The 20,625-nt window shown below is 44.6% G+C and overlaps 1 protein-coding gene and 1 long non-coding RNA gene across 6 annotated transcripts in view; both read left to right on the top strand.

Moving 5' to 3' along the window:
- Positions 1-12,181, top strand: part of LOC149360711 (DCC-interacting protein 13-alpha-like) — a 77,357-nt gene extending 65,176 nt beyond the window's left edge. For 3 of the 4 annotated variants that reach the window (XM_089572462.1, XM_089572460.1, XM_089572463.1), the window contains one exon: positions 1,209-12,181. In XM_089572462.1, coding sequence (XP_089428588.1) covers positions 1,209-1,352 — 144 coding nt within the window. In that variant the 3' untranslated portion in view covers positions 1,353-12,181. The remainder of the gene's footprint in view (positions 1-1,208) is intronic. The other variant, XM_089572461.1, reaches the window with a different exon arrangement.
- Positions 12,182-18,202: 6,021 nt separating this feature from the next.
- LOC149360710 (uncharacterized) lies at positions 18,203-19,793 on the top strand. Of its 2 annotated transcripts, none has more exons than XR_016288346.1 (5): positions 18,203-18,507; positions 19,095-19,156; positions 19,221-19,295; positions 19,357-19,413; positions 19,526-19,793. It is a non-coding gene; the product is annotated as an uncharacterized LOC149360710 (long non-coding RNA). The 2 variants fall into 2 exon arrangements; XR_016288345.1 differs by lacking the exon at positions 18,203-18,507 and adding an exon at positions 18,514-18,952.
- Positions 19,794-20,625: the final 832 nt, after the last annotated feature.

Genomic DNA, 20,625 nt, shown 5'->3' with positions numbered 1-20,625 from the left:
ACCAGTTCCATTTAGTGCGGTTCAGTCCAGCGGTCCTAAAATAAACTCCACATGCTTCAGTGCAGTGTTTAGATTACTGCTCATCACCACCCGCAGCTGTACCGAGGGTTTAACAAAACTCGGGACACTCTGCCAACTCTGCTGTCATTTCAATTCCCAACACAGTGCTGCTAGGGGAAATAACATCTGTTAAGCACATCGTCGGTGGCCAACCCGAGGTCTTGTTATACCTTCGTTGTTGGAGTACTGTGCGTGTTTCATTTATTCATTCCATTCCTCAATTCCATACCTCAATTCTTTTCATTCATTCATTTCATTTATTAATACTGTCGGCCCCAAAAGGGGCTATAACAGGATTGGAACAGAAAACAGTCAGAGATCAACATTAAAATTGGGAGGGCAAAAACAGACTTATTGAAAAACACAGATATACAACAGCTAATAGAAAATCGCCTCTAAACACACACACGAAACAAACGAAATGCATCACTCCAAAAACCAGGACAGCAGCTCGCTTCAAAAATAGCCCTACTTCTCTGGGTTACTACAATACCCAAGCTTATCTAAATGCTGCAGGTATTGGGTTAATGATGTAGGCAAAACAGCAGAGTCCGGAGAAGAGTTCCGATCATTACAGCTTCGCGGAAAGTAACTAAACTTAAAACAATCATTTTATTGTGGTCGGTAATGGGATGAACTTAATATGGTAATGCCTTGATGTTTCATTGGTTTTGATTAAAGCAATCTGATTTGTTTATTTTGAGAGAGTGTTTATTTTCATCCCTTTATCACCTCTTGCATTACCTCACAGTTGCAAAGATTTGAGATGACTGCATATCTTTTCTTTCTTGCCATTTCACTGTACTGAGAAGGATATTATCGGTAATTATTCTTTTCTTTGAATTAATGAATGGAATGACTACACTCTGGGCAATACCTCTGAAGACATTGGGCTTGCTTACGAAAATTCTGACTGCCGCTGCCTTATTCTCTCCTGGAGAGTGTTATTACTTTAGGATTCCAGGTGCATTACTATTTCTTTCCCCCGCTTTAAGCGTGGCTTCGTATTTGGAATTTGTGCGGTAAAACTCGCGCGGAGTGTCTGCAGTCTTGCGGGTCTTCAGCTCTACTGTTTCACTCGCAAATTTTACTTCTGTTCTACGGAGAGAAATAAACGTGAGTACCTCTTTTTTTTTTTTTTCTCTCAGCAGAGTGAGGAGCTTCTGCAGAAGCTGAAGCTTTCGGCTGACGAAAACGCCCTCTTTCCGTCAGCGGCCAAGAAAGTCGAGTCGGCCGCCGCTGGAGAGGGTGGGAGCACACCTCAGGAAGCGGGCGGCGTCAAGACGGCCTGACCGCTCGCGCTCTCCTGAGCGAGTAATTTTTATTTGTACTGTAAATCTCCATAAGCTCGTGGCTATTAAGCTTGTGTCAGGGCGTTCCGACTGGCACCTGGTATGCATGGCTGTGGGCTGGGTGCGAGCAGCCTTTGTGTTGGTCGCGAAGAGTGCAACCTCTGGTGTTGGTTTTGTGGTAATTGTCGACGGCGGGTGCTGTTCAACAAGCTGACATGGCAGAGGTGGTCTCTGACAGTAGGTGACAGCTGGGTTGACCCTTTGGTCAGTGACCTTAGCTGTCGTTGTTCTTATTAGGTTGCATTGTGACTGCAAGAACTGAATCTGCCGTGAAACAGTTTTTTTCGTGTCGCACGCAACTAAGCAGCGTGTAGACTGAGAGGCTACCCAGGCCAAAGTCATTTGCTGTGGGCTTGGGGTAAGGCTTTGCAGGTGTTGTCTGTGCTCCGAACACCAAGAAATTGAAGTGGTCGGGATGCCATGTCCCATGATGTGTCATAATAATTGCTGACTCTGTTCGTGCTTGATCCGTTGTCAGCTGCTATGCCTGCGTGTTGATACATGTTGAGAAAGGGAACTGTGGGAGAGCCCTGAGAAACTTTCTGGCATTTGGAATGGCTGATGCAGCTTTCTGCTGCTGGTGGCAAACGTGTTGTAGAGATTGACAACTTTGGCGCTTGAGAACACAAGAGCTGAACAAAATCAGCGTGTCGCTTAGTGATCTTGGCCATTGCAATGTTTTTCATTGAATAATGACATTCTCTTACCGATAAAGCCGGCAGAACAGGGCCTGTACAGTCAGGAAATTGACATGCCACCTTTTATTCCTTGTTTGACTACATGGTATAGGTCTGTGATTTTTGCTTGTGGTTCTGGAAACTCTATCAAAAAGGCTTTCGTCCACATGTCTCGGAGCTCACCAGTCACCTTGATAAGGTAATGAGAATACACGAAAATTGTGCTCTGTATGCAGATTTGTCCGGTGATCTAGGCCACCTATAAGGCCAGCCTTCTTTATATTTGCTTAAACATCTTTGATGATCGAATGACAAATGTTCTGTAGTCACCAGCAGTTCCATGCTTTAGGTCGGAAAGGTGCTTGAGTACAACTTCTCAGGCCAGTGGGTTCATTATAGATGCGAAGAAAGAACTGCGTGTCTGAACGGCGAAGAGCAAAGGCGTGTTGGTATGCGTCTTTCCTTCTTCACCGTCCGTGTCCCATTTGCACAGTTCTTTCTTCGCTTTAAGTTGGAGCTCATGAATTTTATTGATGTGATCAGATTTGTACGTTATAGTAGTTTCAAGCATGAGAACAATGTTGCCTTGCCACCTGTATGTTAGATTTTATTCATACTCGGCATCCTTTTTTATAGTAATGAGTGCTTGGCCTAGCATAGTAAAGAGTAATTGGCCTAGAGTTCTCGGCTGTACAGATCAAGACATGATGGACATTTTAGTTACAGCAAGCCGGAGGCAGTGAGAAATTTTTGTGACATTGAAATTTATGCAGCTGAGCTAACTCGGTAAAAGTTGCATCGGGAGCATTGCGTATTTAGCTGCCTTATGTTACGTATATATTAGATATTCACTTTTAGTGTCTGAACATAGACAAGTGCAACTATGTGGCTCCGTTCTGCTTGTGTTCACTTGCCGCAAGAGTTTTAATTTCTGCCATATGTTACTTTTGTTTGGTGTATATAGTACTTGGAGCAGTTCGAGATTTGATGTAGTCATTTGCCGAGTCATTAGTTAGTTTGTAATCCCTCAAGTAGTGCCATAGTTTTGATGAGCTGAAAAATATAGAGACGGGGTCTCTTTACCTGCATTGTGTTCTATAAAAAAGCAGGTGAGCACTGCACTGACACCTAGCCTTTCTTGAAATACCTGCTTTGTCAAAATCGAAGCTGTAGAGTGATAATTTCTTGGGGGTCATTACCTGTTCCCACTTAAAGGGACCCTGAAATGATTTTGAATGGGCATATTTTTGTACAACAGATCTGTAGAGGTGGTCCTTGTGGGCATGCAAGTCGAATTTCAAAGCTCTGTGTAGAACCTATAGTTTAGAAATAATTTTTAGAAATCGGTTCTCACAGTAGCTCGCAACAGATTAGGGTGACGCACTTCGCGCATCCTGTGCTCCGATGATGTCAGTGGGCAAATGGGGCGAGCTGGAAGGCTTTGATACCCACAAAGATCACCTCTACAGATCTATTGCACTAGAATATGCCCATCGAAACCATTTCAGGGTCCCTTTTACGAAGCCTTGGCAAACACTGGACTGCTTAGGCAGCAGTGTCATCAAAAAACACTCGTAAGTAAATTTGGTCAGTCTGAGTCTTTTTGTTCTGGGAATTAGAAATGTGAATTGCTTTCCAATGCCAACAAGCTCTTTATTTCCTAAGCCCATCAAGTAAATTGAGCTCTGTCGAGTGCTTTTTCACTGACCTTAGCAACTCTTGTCATAAACTCGAAGTGCAGCCTACTGAACCAGTTATGAAGAAGGTTGCCACGTTCATTAAAGAAACTAGCTGTAGCACGATGTGAAAAAGGCTTTTCATGTGGTTTTATTTGTTTTTTCTTTCTTGCGTGTTGTTGCACACCTCTAGCGTGTCCAGCGTCAATTCTAAGAATGATGTGTAGACGTACTCAAGCTCTGTGTGGCATCCAAGTGGCAGCATCTCTAAATTGGCTCGCATTGTACAAAGGTGCATGTGTATGATGACTTACAAACTGGTAGCTACTGTGTGTCAGCATTAAAAGTCTATCCCACACACAGAAATGGTCAGCCTGGCATGCATAACCCACCAAGCCGACGCCACCTGTGTCTAGTCTGCAGAACCTGCTCGGCATGTCACGATCTTGGACTCTGGAATGCTTTTTTTCTTCCACATGGGAAAAAAAATGTCGCAAACTTTTCTTTTCCCAGTGGGCACTGAAACTCCCTTGGACGTCTTGTGGACGTTTAGGACATCTTTGGGACATCCTGTGGACGTTTAGGACATCTTTGAGATGTCTTGTGGACGTTTAGGACATCTTTTGGACGTCCTGTGGATGTTTAGGACATCTTTAGGACGTCCTTTGGACGTTTAGTACATCTTTGGGACGTCCTGTACGTTTAGGACATCTTTGGGACGTCCTGTGGATGTTTAGGACATTTTTGGGACGCCCTGTGGACGTTTCAATGCCCATTGGGTTATGCCTTTAACCCTTTGACACACTGTATAAACAATTCTGTACAAAGCGAACTCGCAGCTTTCTCTGGGAGTGGGCTGCACCTCGCAGGGGTTTCTCTGTTTCAGGTGAACTTCGTATCCTTCAACTGACAAGTAAGCCGGTATTTTATGCCGCCTTATATCGAACGCAGTAAATAACATTTTTGCACAAATACATTTTGCCACCAGTAGTGGCATTTTTTTTTGCAATTTTAAGTATAATGTGCACCTTTCAAGTAGAAATTATTTCCATCATCTTTAGGGTGTTTACTTAGTAAGCCATGGCATTTTAAGGCGAAAGCCTTTAATGGCTCATGCTGTCGTCCGTTAACAAAGTGTGTCACACACGTTTAACTCAGGAACTAAAAAAGTTAAGAGAAAGGAGAAAACCAATTGTTGGTTCAGGTGGAGGAGGAAAAAATGAACCTAGAAGCCAAGTTTGATGACTCTAGATTAATTAGTTAACTAAATATATGCAAAATTGTCGAAATTGCACGAAATAGCGTGGACGTCGATATAGCCACGAGAACGGTGTGAAGTCATATCCACCGGACGTCATCACGGCATAGTGAAAATTGTCACGGAATGGTCGGAAAAACGTTGGATTTGTGTCAAATTTGATGTAAAAATGTGTAATTAAGGGTAATTAACACTTTAGCTCCCCGAAAGATTATAATTTGGGTATCAATATAGCCACGGGAATGGTGTGACTTCCACCGGAAGTCGTCACAGCATAGTGTCCTCAGGTTTCGCCTCTCAGCACTTTAGTTGCCAAAGTGTCCTGGCAATTTTTGATATTGCTAGTTTCATCAATTTTGACACTTTGTATGAAATTTTGCTCATCCCTGCAAAAAAATCAGCCTTTAGTATTTTGTGCCGCTAAACTAACAAATCCTTTTTCTTAAGGCCTGAATATACTATTTAGACTTGAAAATATTTCATTTAGATGGAAATAAAAGGCGGTGTGTCAAAGGGTTAAGCTTCACGCAATAACCGGGCGAATTAATGTTCAGTTCTTGTCTTCGTTTTTCTGAAGCGACCTGCACTGTGCTGTTTTTAAAGAAGCTTTTAGTAGCTAGCAAGCATGGTCAAATAGAGGTGTTAGTATGTGGCCTACGGGGTCTAATGTCACAAAACGATATACGGACAAGGGTGGACGCCCCAAATGGAGGCTATCTAATTTTTTATGAGTTCGTATAGTACGAGGTTTTACAAGCTCATTTTTCTACTTACTAGAAATTAGCGATTGTGTCTCGCCGGAGCATTGGTAGCATATTGTTGTCCTTTGCAAGGCACAGCATACAAGCACGTGTGCCTACAAGTGTACTAAAATTTGTAACGGTGGTAAGAAGATTGGTGCATGGCAATGGAAAGGAGGACAGCACAGGATAACCTGTGCCACAAGCGCTTTCGAGGTACAAGCTTTCAGTCTCAAAAACGTCTTGAGGTAGATGTTAGTGGTGAAGTGCTGTAAATATTGTTTATCGCTCTGCTTACTATTTTTAATGTTTAGAAATTTTTTCCGTAACCTTGTCGACAGTCTTATTCGCATGAATCGATGAGTGCGTACTGTACGGACAGTGTTTTTAGTCTTGCTGGATGCCCAACGGTTAGCACCGTGCGATGCTGGAGAAACTAATGCAAAAAAAAAGAAAAGAAAAATGAAACACTCAACGTCATTTCTAAGTGATGGCAACCAAAAGCAGAGCCAGTCGCAGCGCAAATATTCCCTACAGTTCTTGGCTCGACAGTGTGGGATGCTCTCTGGTAAAAAAATTTAATGAAATTTGAGTCACCTGGGACGGGCTAGGCAGTCTAGTCATCTTAAGTACAGGAAGAGCCTACATATAGTGCCATTTTGCGATTGTCAGTGGCAGTGGGGATTGATTGCTGATATACCGTCACGTCGATTTGTGACAGATTCACTCGCGGCCATGAGGTAAAACAAAACTGTGAAATGTCGTTCCAGTTGTGAACGAGGAAAAAAGGGTTACAAACGGCTCTTTGGTGTTCCCAGGCTAAGTGAACTGCGCAAGACCAGGCAGAAAAAATGGAGCTTCTGGAACTCTCTAAAGAGTATGAAACACCTAAGTAAAAAGTTTTGTTTGGACAACATTGTTCAATGCAGCTGCGTTTGTGAAGTTGCCTTGCTGTTATTGAATCATGCAGGGTTGAAGTAGCACTAGTGCTTGCATTCAAGGCCGCACTTGTCAGTAATGCTTCGGCCTTACACCACTGCATGGTATTACATCAACTTCATTTTTTTTCCTTTGTTTTTTGTCTGCTTTCTTCAGCTTCCCTGATGTCTCTCTAGAGTGTTTCCGCTGTTTTGTATGTTCGCACAGCTTCTTCATGTTGTAGTAGTTGTATTCAGTGCTGTGGAAAAGAAGGCGTTTGCTTGCTTGTTACTCTGCAGGTGTCCAGTGTTTTGTACATTTACCCCGTACAGGGATTGAAAACATTCTCTCGGGTTTTGGCTCCTGTACGTGTACTGTTGTCAGCCTTGGGAGTCGCAGTTAACCAACGTACAATGCTTGTAGTCACATTCCACTTTGTTGAAATGAGCATTTTATTGAGCGTTGCACGCATCTCAGCTGCAGTCCTTGCTTCTGACTGCATTTTGGTCTCAGTGGCGCACCTTGTCATGTGCAAGCTTTCCGTGCAACAAGATGGTTCAGAGGCAGTAGTTGTACTTTCATGTCAGCTGTGTTTCATTGACTTCTCATTTTCGTAAAATTGAAAAATGTTTAACGCATTCAACAGTTTCTTTTCTTCACATGACTTGTGCTTGGGGACTGCACAGCTTGGGAACGCTTGGTACCTTTATTACATTTTGAGTGTAGTCGCAGTTTGTGACTGCCACCTTTCTGAACTTACACATTTCGTTGAACTTCTACTCTACTTCTTTTTGCTGGCTTTGGCTGTGCTCAGTGCACAGATCTCGCAAAAGTTCAACTTTTGCTGGTCCTTCGTTAAGGGTAACGGAGTGAATTCCAAGAGAAGGCAAACGTAGCAGCTAGGGGACGGCAGAAAGTTAGGTGGGCGGATGAGATTAAGAAGTTTGTGGGGATACGGTGGCTGCAACTGTCGAAAGACGGGGTTAATTGGAGAGACATGGGAGAGGCCTTTGCCCTGCAGTGGGCGTAGCCAGGCTGATGATGATGATGAAGAAGCGAATAATGTATGGAAAACCTTGCAACAATTTTTGCAAAGTTCTTCAACTATCTCTATTTTGTTTTTGTTTTTCACACAACAGTAGTATTGGGAATAGGAGGACAGATTCTGTAGTTCCATTTTTGGTCACTTGTGTGCCATCCCTTTATTGCAAAGGGTGTTCGTGTTTTCCCTCGTGGCCTGAAATTCATAGATTAAAAGACAGAATTGAAAAGCATTGCATTCAGATTAAAGTTTGGAGTGCCCTCTATCTGGGGAGCTAATCAGTTATCAATAAAGTTTCTGGGTAATACGCTAAACTTCGTTAATGACATTGTTAGCCAACTCACAGTATGTGTGCCTGTTGGTTTTTGGTCTGCACATCATGTGGGGGGGTTCCAGCACTTATGTGATATGCAGTCAAATATTGATAATCAAAATATGAAGCCGACCCAAAATGTGTTTGAATTGCATGGAGTTCGAAGTAAAGGGAGCTCAATTGGAATGAGGGTCACACACACTGCTTTATGTGGCATAACTGCGCTGGGAATGAGTGAGCGCGCATTATGCCTGCTTTCGTTGTTAACACCGAGGTCTGGATTGTGATGCTTGCATTTCCATGGGTCATAGGGTATGCACCAAAATATGTCACACCAACTCTCACCCACGTACCACCTGTACTAAAATAATCATGCGCTCAAGGCAGTCACTGGGCCGGTTGCCATTGTTGCTTGCAAGCGGCAGCTTTCTTCTGGGTTGCTATGCTAGTGTACTTCACCATGGACTGTACTAATTAAGCACTGTGTACGCTCACGTGTTCGAATTACTGCCTGATTTCTGTTTAATTACACATCATTGTTATTGGGCCTTAGCATCGGTTCCTGTAAAGTGGAAGTTAGATGCAAACTAACAAGGTTCCATCATGCTAGAAGTGCCTTTTGTTGTAGCTAGAAGGCTGGTGCTTACACGTACTCGCAGCTAAAGAAGCGCACGTATTTTACTTCTAAAAGTTCCAGGTGGCTAAATTTAATTGTGAGTTAACTTGGCGCAATAAATTTTGAGCACCAGGCTTTTGACTTTGAACTTTTCAGTTGCCTTTACTATCCTTAGTTTTAACTAGTGTCTAATGTAACAGCGTACTAGGATGGCTTCCCTGGATATCTCCTAATAACGTTGGCAGATAGCCGTGATGCAGAGGAAGTTTTTGGTGTAGAACCCATTCAAAATGACTAAAGCAGTACCTTGTGCTACTGCCTGAGTACATTTCTTTGAATTTTTACATAAATAGTCAGAACTCTCGTACAAATCTAGAGCATTCTTTCCTATCTCTCCAGGGCGCCTCTTGTGGAGAAATGTTGCTGATTCAGCTGGTTTTCATCGCTTTTGAGTGGGTAACAACTACATTGCAAATAGCATCCCTTCAGAAACAAGTTTGTTATGTTCTTGAGTGAACACTAGTTCAGTGAAAACTGCATAGCTTTTTTGTCTCCATGTGGCCTGCGTGTGCTGAGATGCATAGTAGGTGCATCTGAGAAATCTCTGCAGCCCTAAAAGTGCTGTCAATAATTGTGTTTGTAATTGTAGCATCAGCAATATCAGCTTTCTTTGAATGGTTATGACTTCATCATGTGGCAGTGTTTGGAGCTGATTGAAAAAAATCATTACCAAAATTTCTCCTACATTATGTGCTCCACAGGAGGTGCTGTACTTTTCAAAGCAAGCCTACGAGTAGAAAATTGCGAGGCTGGAAAGATGATAGAAGGCTGCACATGAAGACATTTTTTTGTTTCTTTTTTCGGGATGTGCGTATTGAATATAGCATTTACCAGCAAAATACTACATCATTGCAAAACCGTGAAGTTTCCTATTGAATCACCTGCCAGGTTTCTGTTGTTTAGTGTGACCAATTTTATGAGCCGGGTTGCAAATGGTTATGCATACAGACCTTGTGTCTGCTTGCCATAAGTGTACATTTTCAAACTTGTTTAAGAACTGTTTATGTTTGTACACTCGAACATCTCATCGTGAAAGGTGTCTGTGCAAGTTCCATCCCAAAGTGCTCCCTTTTTTTTCTCATTTTTCATGCCTCACTGACAGCTTTTCTCGGCCACTGCTTTTTAGAACACCAGGGCACTAATACGGATGGAAAAGAAAAATTCATGTTGCGGCACTTGTATTATTACGTAACACGATCATGCGGTGAGAAAGTAGTGTGCGAGACTGACAAGGTATCTGTGAATCTACGCTTGACTCTCGTAGTGCGCGTTACTCGAAAAAGAAAGGATTTATACTCTGAGCTGATGGCTCCACTGGACTCCGCTTGGCAGGGCTCGTCAGTGACGATGTTAATAGTGTCAGTGTCTAATTAAACAATGGACAATGTTAGCTTTAATATTGTTCATTTGGGTCAGTATACAACAGCTGTATCGTACTGACACTCACCTATGGGGCAGAAACGTTCAGCTTAAGTTAAGGACGAGATCGGAAGCGGGCGGAGTGGGTGAGGGAACACGGATTAATGACGTCCTAGTCGAAAACGAGAGGAAGAAGTGGGCTTGGGCAGGGCATGTAATGCGAAGGCAAGATAACCGCTGGTCCTTAAGGGTAACGGAGTGGATTCCAAGAGAATTAAGGAAAACGTAGCAGGGGGCGGCAGAAAGTTATGTGGATGGATGAGATTGGAAAATTTTCGGGGATACGGTGGTCGCAGCTGGCGAAGGACAGGGTAAATTGGAGAGACATGGGAGAGGCCTTTGCCCTGCAGTGGGCGTAGTCAGGTTGATGATGATGATGGGTCAGTTGTGTTCAGTAGTCTAGACAGGCGAGAGGGAAAAGAAGGTAGATTTTCAGCAGTGCTTATCACTATGTCCACCTCCTTTTTTGCTGCCTGAAAGCAAGTCTGTGCCCCTTATTATGCAAAGCTGATGGGGGGGGTCTCTCTCTTCATAAATAAACGACAGCATCATGCACAGCTCTAGTGTTAGTGTTCAGAGGCTTCGATCTCCTGTGGATGCTGATGTAGAGATGTCACTAGCAATGGGACAGTGCGCCTTTCTGCGACCATTTTTTTTTGTACTTTGAAATTTTCCGCTGTGGTAGATGCATCATACATTTTGTTGTTAAGATGAAATTCTAGCTTCAACCAGCTTTTTCTTTTTTCTTTTTTATTGGTGTGTGATTTCCGAGGCTTTCTTGATGAATTACACTAAATGCTTAGGACGTACCACTACAGGATGTGGGTAAAAGGGAGGTAGGAGAGACAGCAAACGATAAAAACATGCAATTTCTGGCAGCACTCGGCTGCAGGCTTCTTGACCAACACAATACCATGAGCTTTTTTTTTTTTTACTTCATTGTCACTATGCACTCTTAACGCTTTCAGGCACTTTGTACACAATTGCGTAAGCAGCAAACTTAGGTCTTTTTTTGAGAAACCAGAGCACTAAACAGTAATTTCATTATTTCAGTCAAATTGAGCACGCTTCTTGTTGCAAATAAGTTGCTTTTTTGTACCATGTAGCAAATGCAGTAAATAATATTTCACATAAGAGCGAGTAGCACTTTGTCCGGCGTTTTTGTGCAGACAGATTTTGCCGCGAGTGAAAATATCGATTGTTTTTGCTCAGTTTCGAGTGTAATGTGCTTCTTTGAAACACAAAGTGATTCCACGATCCGTGGGTTGTTTACCTGACACACAAGAACATTTCGATGTTGCTATTTATAACAAATCTGATGCTTTGTACGGAATTCTCCACATCGTTGTACAAGCTTACCTGCTGGTCTTTCACGTTCAAAAACTAACAAATTCCCTTTCTTGAGGCCTGAGTATACTACTTAGGTGAAAAAATAATTGATTTCAATCAAAACAAAAAATGGCGCCTGAAAGGGTTAATCTTTTATGGCCATTGAGTAGTAAAGGATGGTTGCGCATCCACCACTAAAGTAGATGGAGACGCTGGAGTACTTGGCGATGGTCATTGGTCGGCAGAGCATCGTGTTCCGTGTGTGATGTTTCTCCTTCTCACTCTTTTTTTCTGGTGCTTAGCTTATTGTTGCAGGACTTGTACAGTGTCTGCTTCGCTCCGCATGAGCATTGGGTACGCATGCGTATGGTTGGTGTTGCGCACCTATGCAACAGCATAAAGAAAAAACTTTCCCAGCAGCACAAGCAGCATTGTCTGTGTTTCGGTCAAACACTCTGCTGCTCACATTCGGCTGATGTGCAGTCTGCGCGTCACCGTCGTAAACTGTACGTGATGTGTATACCTTGTGTACGCGCTCAACCTGGTTGTAGCGCCGCATGGAGCGTCTTTCAATTAAGACGGAAAGTGCACATTCCGCGGTGCTCGTAGCGTTCAGATATGTGTGTTCTCGTCTTTATACAGATCTCTTATTATAGCCTTGTATGCATGGGTAGGGGCGTTTTACGAGAACCATTATTTGGAATAAAATTGAGTGATTGTGTCTGTGGGTTCTGTTGTGTTTCCTTCAGTAAAGGGTGGTTCTTTTTACTCTTCTCTTGATGTACGGAGAGGTTGTTCCTCCGTTCTTTTTTTTAACGAAGTACTGAGCCAGTAGGAAGACAGGGCCCAACAAACACAAAATCTCCCAAAAATAACCCACCGGGACATTTGGAATCTCCCCAGGAGGTGCTCATTTTTCCCGAACACATCCAAAAAACGTCCCCACAACTAGCGATGCCCAAAAAGTTGTGCGTCCCATGGAAAGCCCCAAAAGGTTAATGCTCGATTTCTCGGCTCTGGTTCAATAAAATTATTCCTCCTTTTTCATGCAGCCTGCAGGCATCCAAGCGCACATATTTGCCAAATTTCAGGCGCATACTTACTTTACAGGTGATGTAATTCACCTGTCCACTTGTGTGAATGCGTGCTGGCTCGGCCGTTCCGCACTGTGAAATGTCCTAGCATTTTACACACAAAGGAAATATTAATTCAAAAAGTCACCCCATCTTGCCCATATAAGAACAAATAGCAGCACCGCACAGAAGTCATTTTCAGTTTACTAGCCGTACTCTTAGCACGACTTGTCAAGGGCGTCCGCAGAACTTTTTCCAGGGGGGGGGGGCACCTGAAGTCCGGAGATGGGGGCGGCGGTAGGTTAGCACCAAAAAGAAACTAGTGCATAAATAATATCCGTAATTCCAGGGAGGGGGGGGGGGGGCGACCGCCCCCCCTTGCCCCCCCTTCCGGACGCCCATGCCTATTGTTCATACCGGCGACAGCATTATATACACCACCACAATCGAAATGCAAGTCAAAGAAAAACAATACAGACGAATTGAAAGTCCGTGCTGAACAAAACTTCCGGTCAACGGCGCAAATTTGAATGAATACAAACAGCAGACGCAAACGTAGGCACCTTTTAATACACAATTTGTACATAGCACTACGGCGCCATGCCGTAGTGCTATGATGGCCACTTTTTTCTTTAGCTGTGAGAAATCTGCAAAATGAAGAAAGTAAAACAGAACATGGGCTGGAAGTTGATCCCCTTAAACAAGTATTTTAAGGGCTACAAAAGCAGATATGCACACGCAAAAGCAAATGTACGTAAAGAGCAACTTGGATGACAAAACAAAAGGCGAGATGAGCGTACGCTGCAGACACGCAGTTTCAGGTCATGGATTTTCTTTAAGTTGAAACCCCCCTCTCTCGGAACAAGCTTCAATGACATGTTATCAAAACAGAAAAAAAAATAGTTCTACCAGGCGAAAATAAAAAAAAAGTGCGAAAGGGCCCTGCAGTATGTTTAAATAAATAAATAAGATAAACCAACATACCTTGACAACTTTGCCTACGGAAACCCAGGGATGAAATAGGAGGCTGCAACAGCTGAAACCATGAATTAAACGCAGCCTTCCATCCTGCGCCTTCTCACAGCACAGCGAACGGTCAAACATACGCGTTACACCCTCGTAACGATCCTGGGAGTTTTATTTTCTTGTGACTAAGTGTGGGAATAAGACTGCTTGAAGCTAGGCGGGAGGGGGGACGTCTTGAGGCAGGTGCGGTGGCGCGCTGCGTCCATGGTGCGGCAGACCACGCATGCGGCACAGTCCGGCGTGGGAGTCGAGATCAAGGCACGATTAATCCGGTGCGGGAGAGTCAGTATAGCCACGCGAACACTGCACAAACTACACCGCTGCGACAGGATGGCTGGGCGGGCGAAGTAGGTACAGCAGGCTAATACATGGGCACTCGCAGAAAGAGAGTGGTGGGTCTCCGAAGGTCCTTCCCGCCTATGACCGTAGTTGAGGGCCACGCTTCCACCACCGACGCGCTGCAGTCGTTGGAGGCGCTGAGGAATGCAGGTGCGTATGAGGAGTCGCCTATAGCCACGAACTCCGCCGCCTCGAATGCGCGGCATCAGTAGGGCCGTGAAGCTGCGCAAAGGACTTGCGATGCGCCGCCGCTGCATCAGTTCCAAAAGGAATGGTATGGGCACGCCGAGATGCGCGGGAAAACTGCCGTGAATCCGTAGCTACGAAGTCCACGACAGCCCAGTTGCCGTAGTGATAAGAGCAAGAACTGCCGCGCGCTGGGGCTTGTGCTCGAACGGCTGAGGCAGCGCGAATAACAGCGCGCAAAATGGCTTCTGTCCAGCGAGGAAGCCGGGCGAGCGACGGGAGGCCATTACTGCACTTCTGCTAGACAGCGGCGCAGCTAGGAGCGCCGATAGCCGGAGATGCCTGGAGGGGCCACCACACAATGTTGCAGTTGGACGGCAGCAGGGGAAACGCTAGAAGACGGGAAAGTTGGTGACCGCCGCTTACGGCGGCGCGATGAAAATGGAGACCGCCGTCACCTACTGCCTGCAGCATGGAGCCAACGGCCCACGTGCAAGAAACGCATGCGCCGAGAGAGATGCGGGGCTAACCGCTTCCTTCGGCTGTGTGAATGAAACTGCCGTTTCATCTCTCAAAACGACGCGTGCAAGAGCAAAACCTCTCGCCGCAGCTTGTGGCGCGAGGGAGAGAGAAAAGAACGTGAGCAGTCGATTTTTGTTTCTTGTTGAAAATCATTGGTCCCGAAAACGTTATGCCCAGTTACCTTTCTGGGACCAAAATCCATTAACTCGCTTTTGTTGCTGCTTAAAACTCCAGAAAAAACGTTTCTAGACCTTTAGTGGGAGCACTGCCTTTTTGCTTGTGTTTCTGTCTTGCCTCTATGGTCTCGAAACGTTTGAGAAACGTCGTACTGGTACTGGGACATTCCATCCCAACAAACACAAAACCTCCTCAAAATCTCCCAAAAATAACCCATCGGGACATTTGGAATCTCCCCAGGAGGTGCTTATTTTTCCCGAACACATCCAAAAAACGTCCCCACAACTAGCGATGTCCAAAAAGTTGTGCGTCCCATGGAAAGCCCCAAAAGGTTAATGCTCGATTTCTCGGCTCTGGTTCAATAAAATTATTCCTCCTTTTTCATGCAGCCTGCAGGCATCCAAGCGCACATATCTGCCAAATTTCAGGTGCATACTTACTTTACAGGTGATGTAATTCACCTGTCCACTTGTGTGAATGCGTGCTGGCTCGGCCGTTTCGCACTGTGAAATGTCCTAGCATTTTACACACAAAGGAAATATGAATTCAAAAAGTCACCCCATCTTGCCCATATATAAGAACAAATAGCAGCACCACACAGAAGTCATTTCAGTTTACTAGCCGTACTCTTAGCACGGACTTGTAGCCTATTGTCCATACCGGCGACAGCACTATACACCACCACAATCAAAATGCAAGTCAAAGAAAAACAATACAGACGAATTGAAAGTCCGTGCTGAACAAATCTTCCGGTCAACGGCGCAAATTTGAATGAATACCAGTCAACCACGGATATCCGTAGTACGTACGATTAAGATCCGAATCTCCAGTGCCAGGTGGGGATGTCCGTAGGGCATGCCTACGGACGTCCATATCCGGACATACGCATCGTAGATTCGGAGTATGTCCGAAGGACGTTCGCTATCGGATGGCTGGCGGATATCCGCGGACGGATGTCCGACGGGTATCCGTGAATATGCCTGTAGGGATGTGAACTTACGACGTCACATACATATTTTGTTTTTCCTCACATAAAAAAAAAAATGAAAAGAAATTCTATTTTGCAAACGACAAATTCAGCCGATCAAATTTTTATACCGACAATTAGTTGCATATTCGGATTAATCAATTAAATCGCTCGAATATGGTGCTGATATGAAAGAACCTGAATTCTTCGAGCATTCCGCCGAGGAACCGAGGCCACGACCTCCTCTATAAACTTCCGACCTGTTCATGCTGACGCTCCCCCTGTCGCCAGATTTGCTTTTGCTTGTCTAGTTTTTTTTAGTTCGCCAAACTGCCGCCGCAAGCAGTGGCGCTGCAACTTACCCCCTTGCCGGCTTTGCTCTCCGCTCTCCGCACGGTTGTCTCCGCGTGCTCCGCTTGTTGTTGCGTGCCGCAGGTGTTTGCTTTTGTGACATTCGGAGATGATCGTGTGTATTTCTGGGAAGCCGGAGCTGGTCAGGATGCTTCTCAGCTTTTTCTCCGTGTCTCCCTCACCTTCATGATGAAAATTAAAGGAGCTATTATTATTCTGTGTGGTCTCTTTTGCGAATTTGTCGTCCTAGGTCAGTATGTTGTAGCCGCTAGAGCAGGGTTGATTTTATTCTGCCAGAGGAAGTGGGGAACTGATGCCTGTATACTTGCTTCCGATGTTATGTTGGTGGGCTGTCGGTAAATTGCTGGGGGCTAGGTAGTTGGAGCTTGTATATATTCGATTAGGTCCTTAGTCATACAGCCTAATTTTAACTGGTAGCATACTGGTTGTACTTGGCAGTGTTAATGATGGTACATTAATAAAATATGTTCTGCTGGTCGGAACATTTCAATTTCGGATTACTGATTTTCCTGCATTTGTGATGCTTCAAAAGCAATGTCTGCAAATGTGAACAGAAATGGTCACTACAAGTACTGGTGCTAGAATGTACCATATGTTCAGGGAATAAAACTTTGCTTGAACTGTGAGCTTGCTTTTTACCTCTATTTCGTGCAGTGCAAAACTACTACATACAGCCGCGTGCAAAAGGTTTGCAGCATGGAACTTGCATGGAATTCCAAATTTTTGTCTATTAGTACTGAGCATGAAAATCGTGAAAATTTGTCGCAGTCATAACGAGATTTAACCGCTAAGCATTTCACTTTGAGAAGTAATGCATTCGCTGCAGCAGAATATCGTTCCTGAGTTTCATTCTGCAGAGGCTTTTAAGGTGGATCTAATGTTAATAGGTGGTTATCAAGATTAACCACCCAGGTTCATCTAGTATTGCAAACAACAGGATGTCTAAAAGTGTTCAACCAGAACACATGTCCTTTTTCAAGTTGAAAATCCTACGGAAATAAAGTTTTTCAGAACAAGATTTTCATAGATTATTAAAGTTGGTTATACTACATAAAGCTTGGAACATTCCTATGGATGAGAAGCGCTCACAAGAGTTGCTGAATGAAGTCCAGTTTGCCTCCTAACGCTTTATGTAGCCGCAGTAATGAAAGCTCGGGGCACCTCCGATGCGATCGAGATACGCGGCAGTAATGCCAGCGAAGCTCCACCGACGCTCAAACAGTGGCCATAACCGCGAGAATTAACGCTGTTAGGGGTCATTTTCAAGATACTGTAGGCGCGAATAGTCGCTGTAGCACGTAGCGGCACGCCGACTTGTGTTGCTTTCGTTGTTAGAAGGTCGCTATTACTAGACCCCAACGCATAAAACGCGGGCGCCCCTACCGTTCTCTATTATCCTCCCTTCTGGACAGGATGATAAAGGTAAAGTTTACGGAACCTGGAATGAGCAGGTCGTAAAGGTAACCGACTTATACGGGTGACAGTGTACGCTAATTGTATTTTTTTTCGCGCTGCAGGAACTTGCATGGTTTTCAAGTATTGACTACCCATGCACGAATTACTTTTGCACCAGACAGCGAAGCGTTGCTCCACAGAATGAAGCAAGAAAAGTAATATAAGACTTGCATTTTCCAGGCCATGCGCTGTATAATACTGTTGTTTGTTTTTCATACCTATGCGTTCCGACGGCAAAATCGCTCGTGCGTTCAGGTAGTCAATCGTATTTCGGAACCCTCCGCTACGGTGCTTCTCATGGCCCGAGTGCTGCTTTGAGACGTTGAACCCCAAGAATCAGTCAATCCACGCGCTAGGAACACGAAAAACAAACAGAAGAGCGCACACTGTAGTGCGTCAGGACCAGCCAGGACCGTCGCGCACGACATCGCATCGTCTGCTGTGGGGGTTAGTCCAGGCGACACCTGGCGGTAACTTCGGTCCCTACACAACAGTTTTTAGGTCCGCGCGCCGCCGTAGGGGTGGCGTCAGTGAGCAGGTCGGAAGTTTATAGAGGGGGTCGTGACCGAGGCATGCTGCCTTCCATGAAAACTAAACTCCTACCAGAAGCCGCGGCAGGACAACAGGCCTTAAAGTCGATCCAATCCAATCCGTCAGCCACCAGTTCCGGCGTGGGCGGCACGGTGCACAACAGCGCGATCTTTGCGTAGTTTTTCGTGGCATCATGTTTCTTTCGACCTTTATTTTTGCTACAGTATGCGGTTTGTTTGTTCTGCGGTTGCTTGGCTGTGCTATAAATGTGATCAATCACCTATGCGCTCGACAAGACCTTCTTCTGCACCAGAAGCTTTCGTGAAATAGCCCGGACGTCGTACTGCACCCGACTCTTTGTTGCCTCGGATGAAAGAAGCGGCGTGTTATAACTTGCAAGTAACTGTGCTTGAAGATTACCTTGATGATGTTGCCGTGGGATGAGCAAAATGCTGTAGCATATTATACTCACTTGCACAACTTAATTGTTTGCACTGGAGTGGAAGTTACAAGTACGATGCGGTAGCTGCCGCAAACGTGTTTGCCCGCGTACGCGAGCCTGTCGCGAAGCTCCGTAAGCCAGTGCATCGCGCCTCTCTCGTTCTACACTACGAAAAAAATTGAGACGAGGTGTACACATGCATGGTGTGAATCTTAAGGCAGTTGTACGTAAGTTCTTAATAGCGATAAAACAGAACGCACGAAAAGGATAATGTCGGGGCTGTGTGTGTTTTGCAGTGATTCGCGACTGATTTCTTATTTTCTTACTGTCTTTGCGGTGTGTATGTGGCCCGCCTGCGGAGTGTATTGGTGCCTAAATTATGTCATGCCATGGAAAGTGCAGGTAGGTTTAAAATAATGTAAAATTCGTCTACCTTCACAGCTTATCGACTTGTTTCAACATTAGGCTTGTCAAATGGATGTTTCCAGCCATCTACAGCACAGTAATTTGCGCTGAAATTAATTTTTCATCTTTTTCCTTGCAGCGTGTATGTGGACAGCTCGTGCAATTGATTGTTGCAAATGTGCCACATCGTAGTGTCAACAGGTATGTATTAGTTGCAGTGTAAGTTCATGTTGCCCACTCACAACCTGTCCACTTGTTCCCTCAGGGTTGCTGCACGGACGTCGCCAGCCCATTCAGAGCAACCGTGTTGTAGCTTGCGCTGCAGAGCATTGGTCTACATGTAAGTTCGAAGTGTGTTGAAATTATCAGCTCCCCTCATGCACTCATCTTTTCCTTTGCAGCACGTGTGTGGACATTTCGTGCAATTGATGGCTGCGAATGCGTGACATAGTCAGCAGGTATGTTTTGCTATGGTATTTTTTATTATGATCTTCAGTGGCAGTATCTTGAATTGCAAAAATCATGTACCCTTTCAGTGACAGTATTTTTGCATTTTTGTTTGTTTTCTAGGGAAAAACTTTTTTACAACAGATTCAACATGAGAATACAACCTGCATACAGTAACCCGTCCTATTGCATGGGACCTCTTCCAGCGTCAAGCGTGAAGAATACCTCTTGAAGGTTGAAAGCATGCATTAATGCCTTTTATAAAATTGTTTGATTTTAAGACAACTTGCGTTGTGTTTGGTTGCTTCCTATAGGCATATGCATTTGATGTACGATGAGGCCTGTGCCTGATATAAAACACTTTGTGGGCTTGTATATAAACTCATTTAGTATATGACAGTTATATTAGTGGCTGCAGTCACAAAGGCCTGCAACATGCCCATGTCCTCTTTAGGTCCGCGGCGGATATCCGCGGATATCCGTATCGGATGTCCGTGGGAGATCTTTCCAGTTACAAATGTACCTCCGTCGGACGTCCCTCGGAGATCCGTCGGAGGTCGGCGGATCTCCCACGGATATCCGTACATCCGTTAAGGGACGTACATCGTACGTCCGCTGGACGTACAGTGGTTGATTGGAAACAGCAGACGCAAACGTAGGCACCTTTCAATACACAATTTGTACATAGCACTACGGCGCGCCATGCCGTAGTGCTATGATGGCCACTTTTTCTCTAGCTCTGAGAAATCTGCAAACTGAAGAAAGTAAAACAGAACATGGACTGGAAGTTGATGCACCTTAAACAAGTATTCTAAGGGCTACAAAAGCAGATATGCACACGCAAAAGCAAACGTACGTAAAGAGCAACTTGGATGAAAAAACAAAAGGCGAGATGAGCGTACGCTGCAGACACGCAGTTTCAGGTCATGGATTTTCTTCAAATTGAAACCCCCCTCTCTCGGAACAAGCTTCAGCGACATGTTATCAAAACAGAAACAAAATAGTTCTACCAGGCGAAAATAAAAAAAAGTGCGAAAAGACCCTCCAGTATGTTTAAATATAAATAAAATAAACCAACATACCTTGACAACTTTGCCTACGGAAACCCAGGGATGAAATGCAACAGCTAAAACCATAAATTAAACGCAGCCTTCTATCCTGCGCCTTCTCATAGCACAGCGAACGCTCAAACATACGCGTTACACTCTAGTAACGATCCTGGG

The sequence above is a fragment of the Amblyomma mixtum genome, chromosome 2 (assembly GCF_055824585.1).
Source record: "Amblyomma mixtum isolate Tamu chromosome 2, ASM5582458v1, whole genome shotgun sequence".
NCBI classification, from domain to species: domain Eukaryota; kingdom Metazoa; phylum Arthropoda; class Arachnida; order Ixodida; family Ixodidae; genus Amblyomma; species Amblyomma mixtum.
This window is presented reverse-complemented; position numbering and strand designations above follow the sequence as displayed.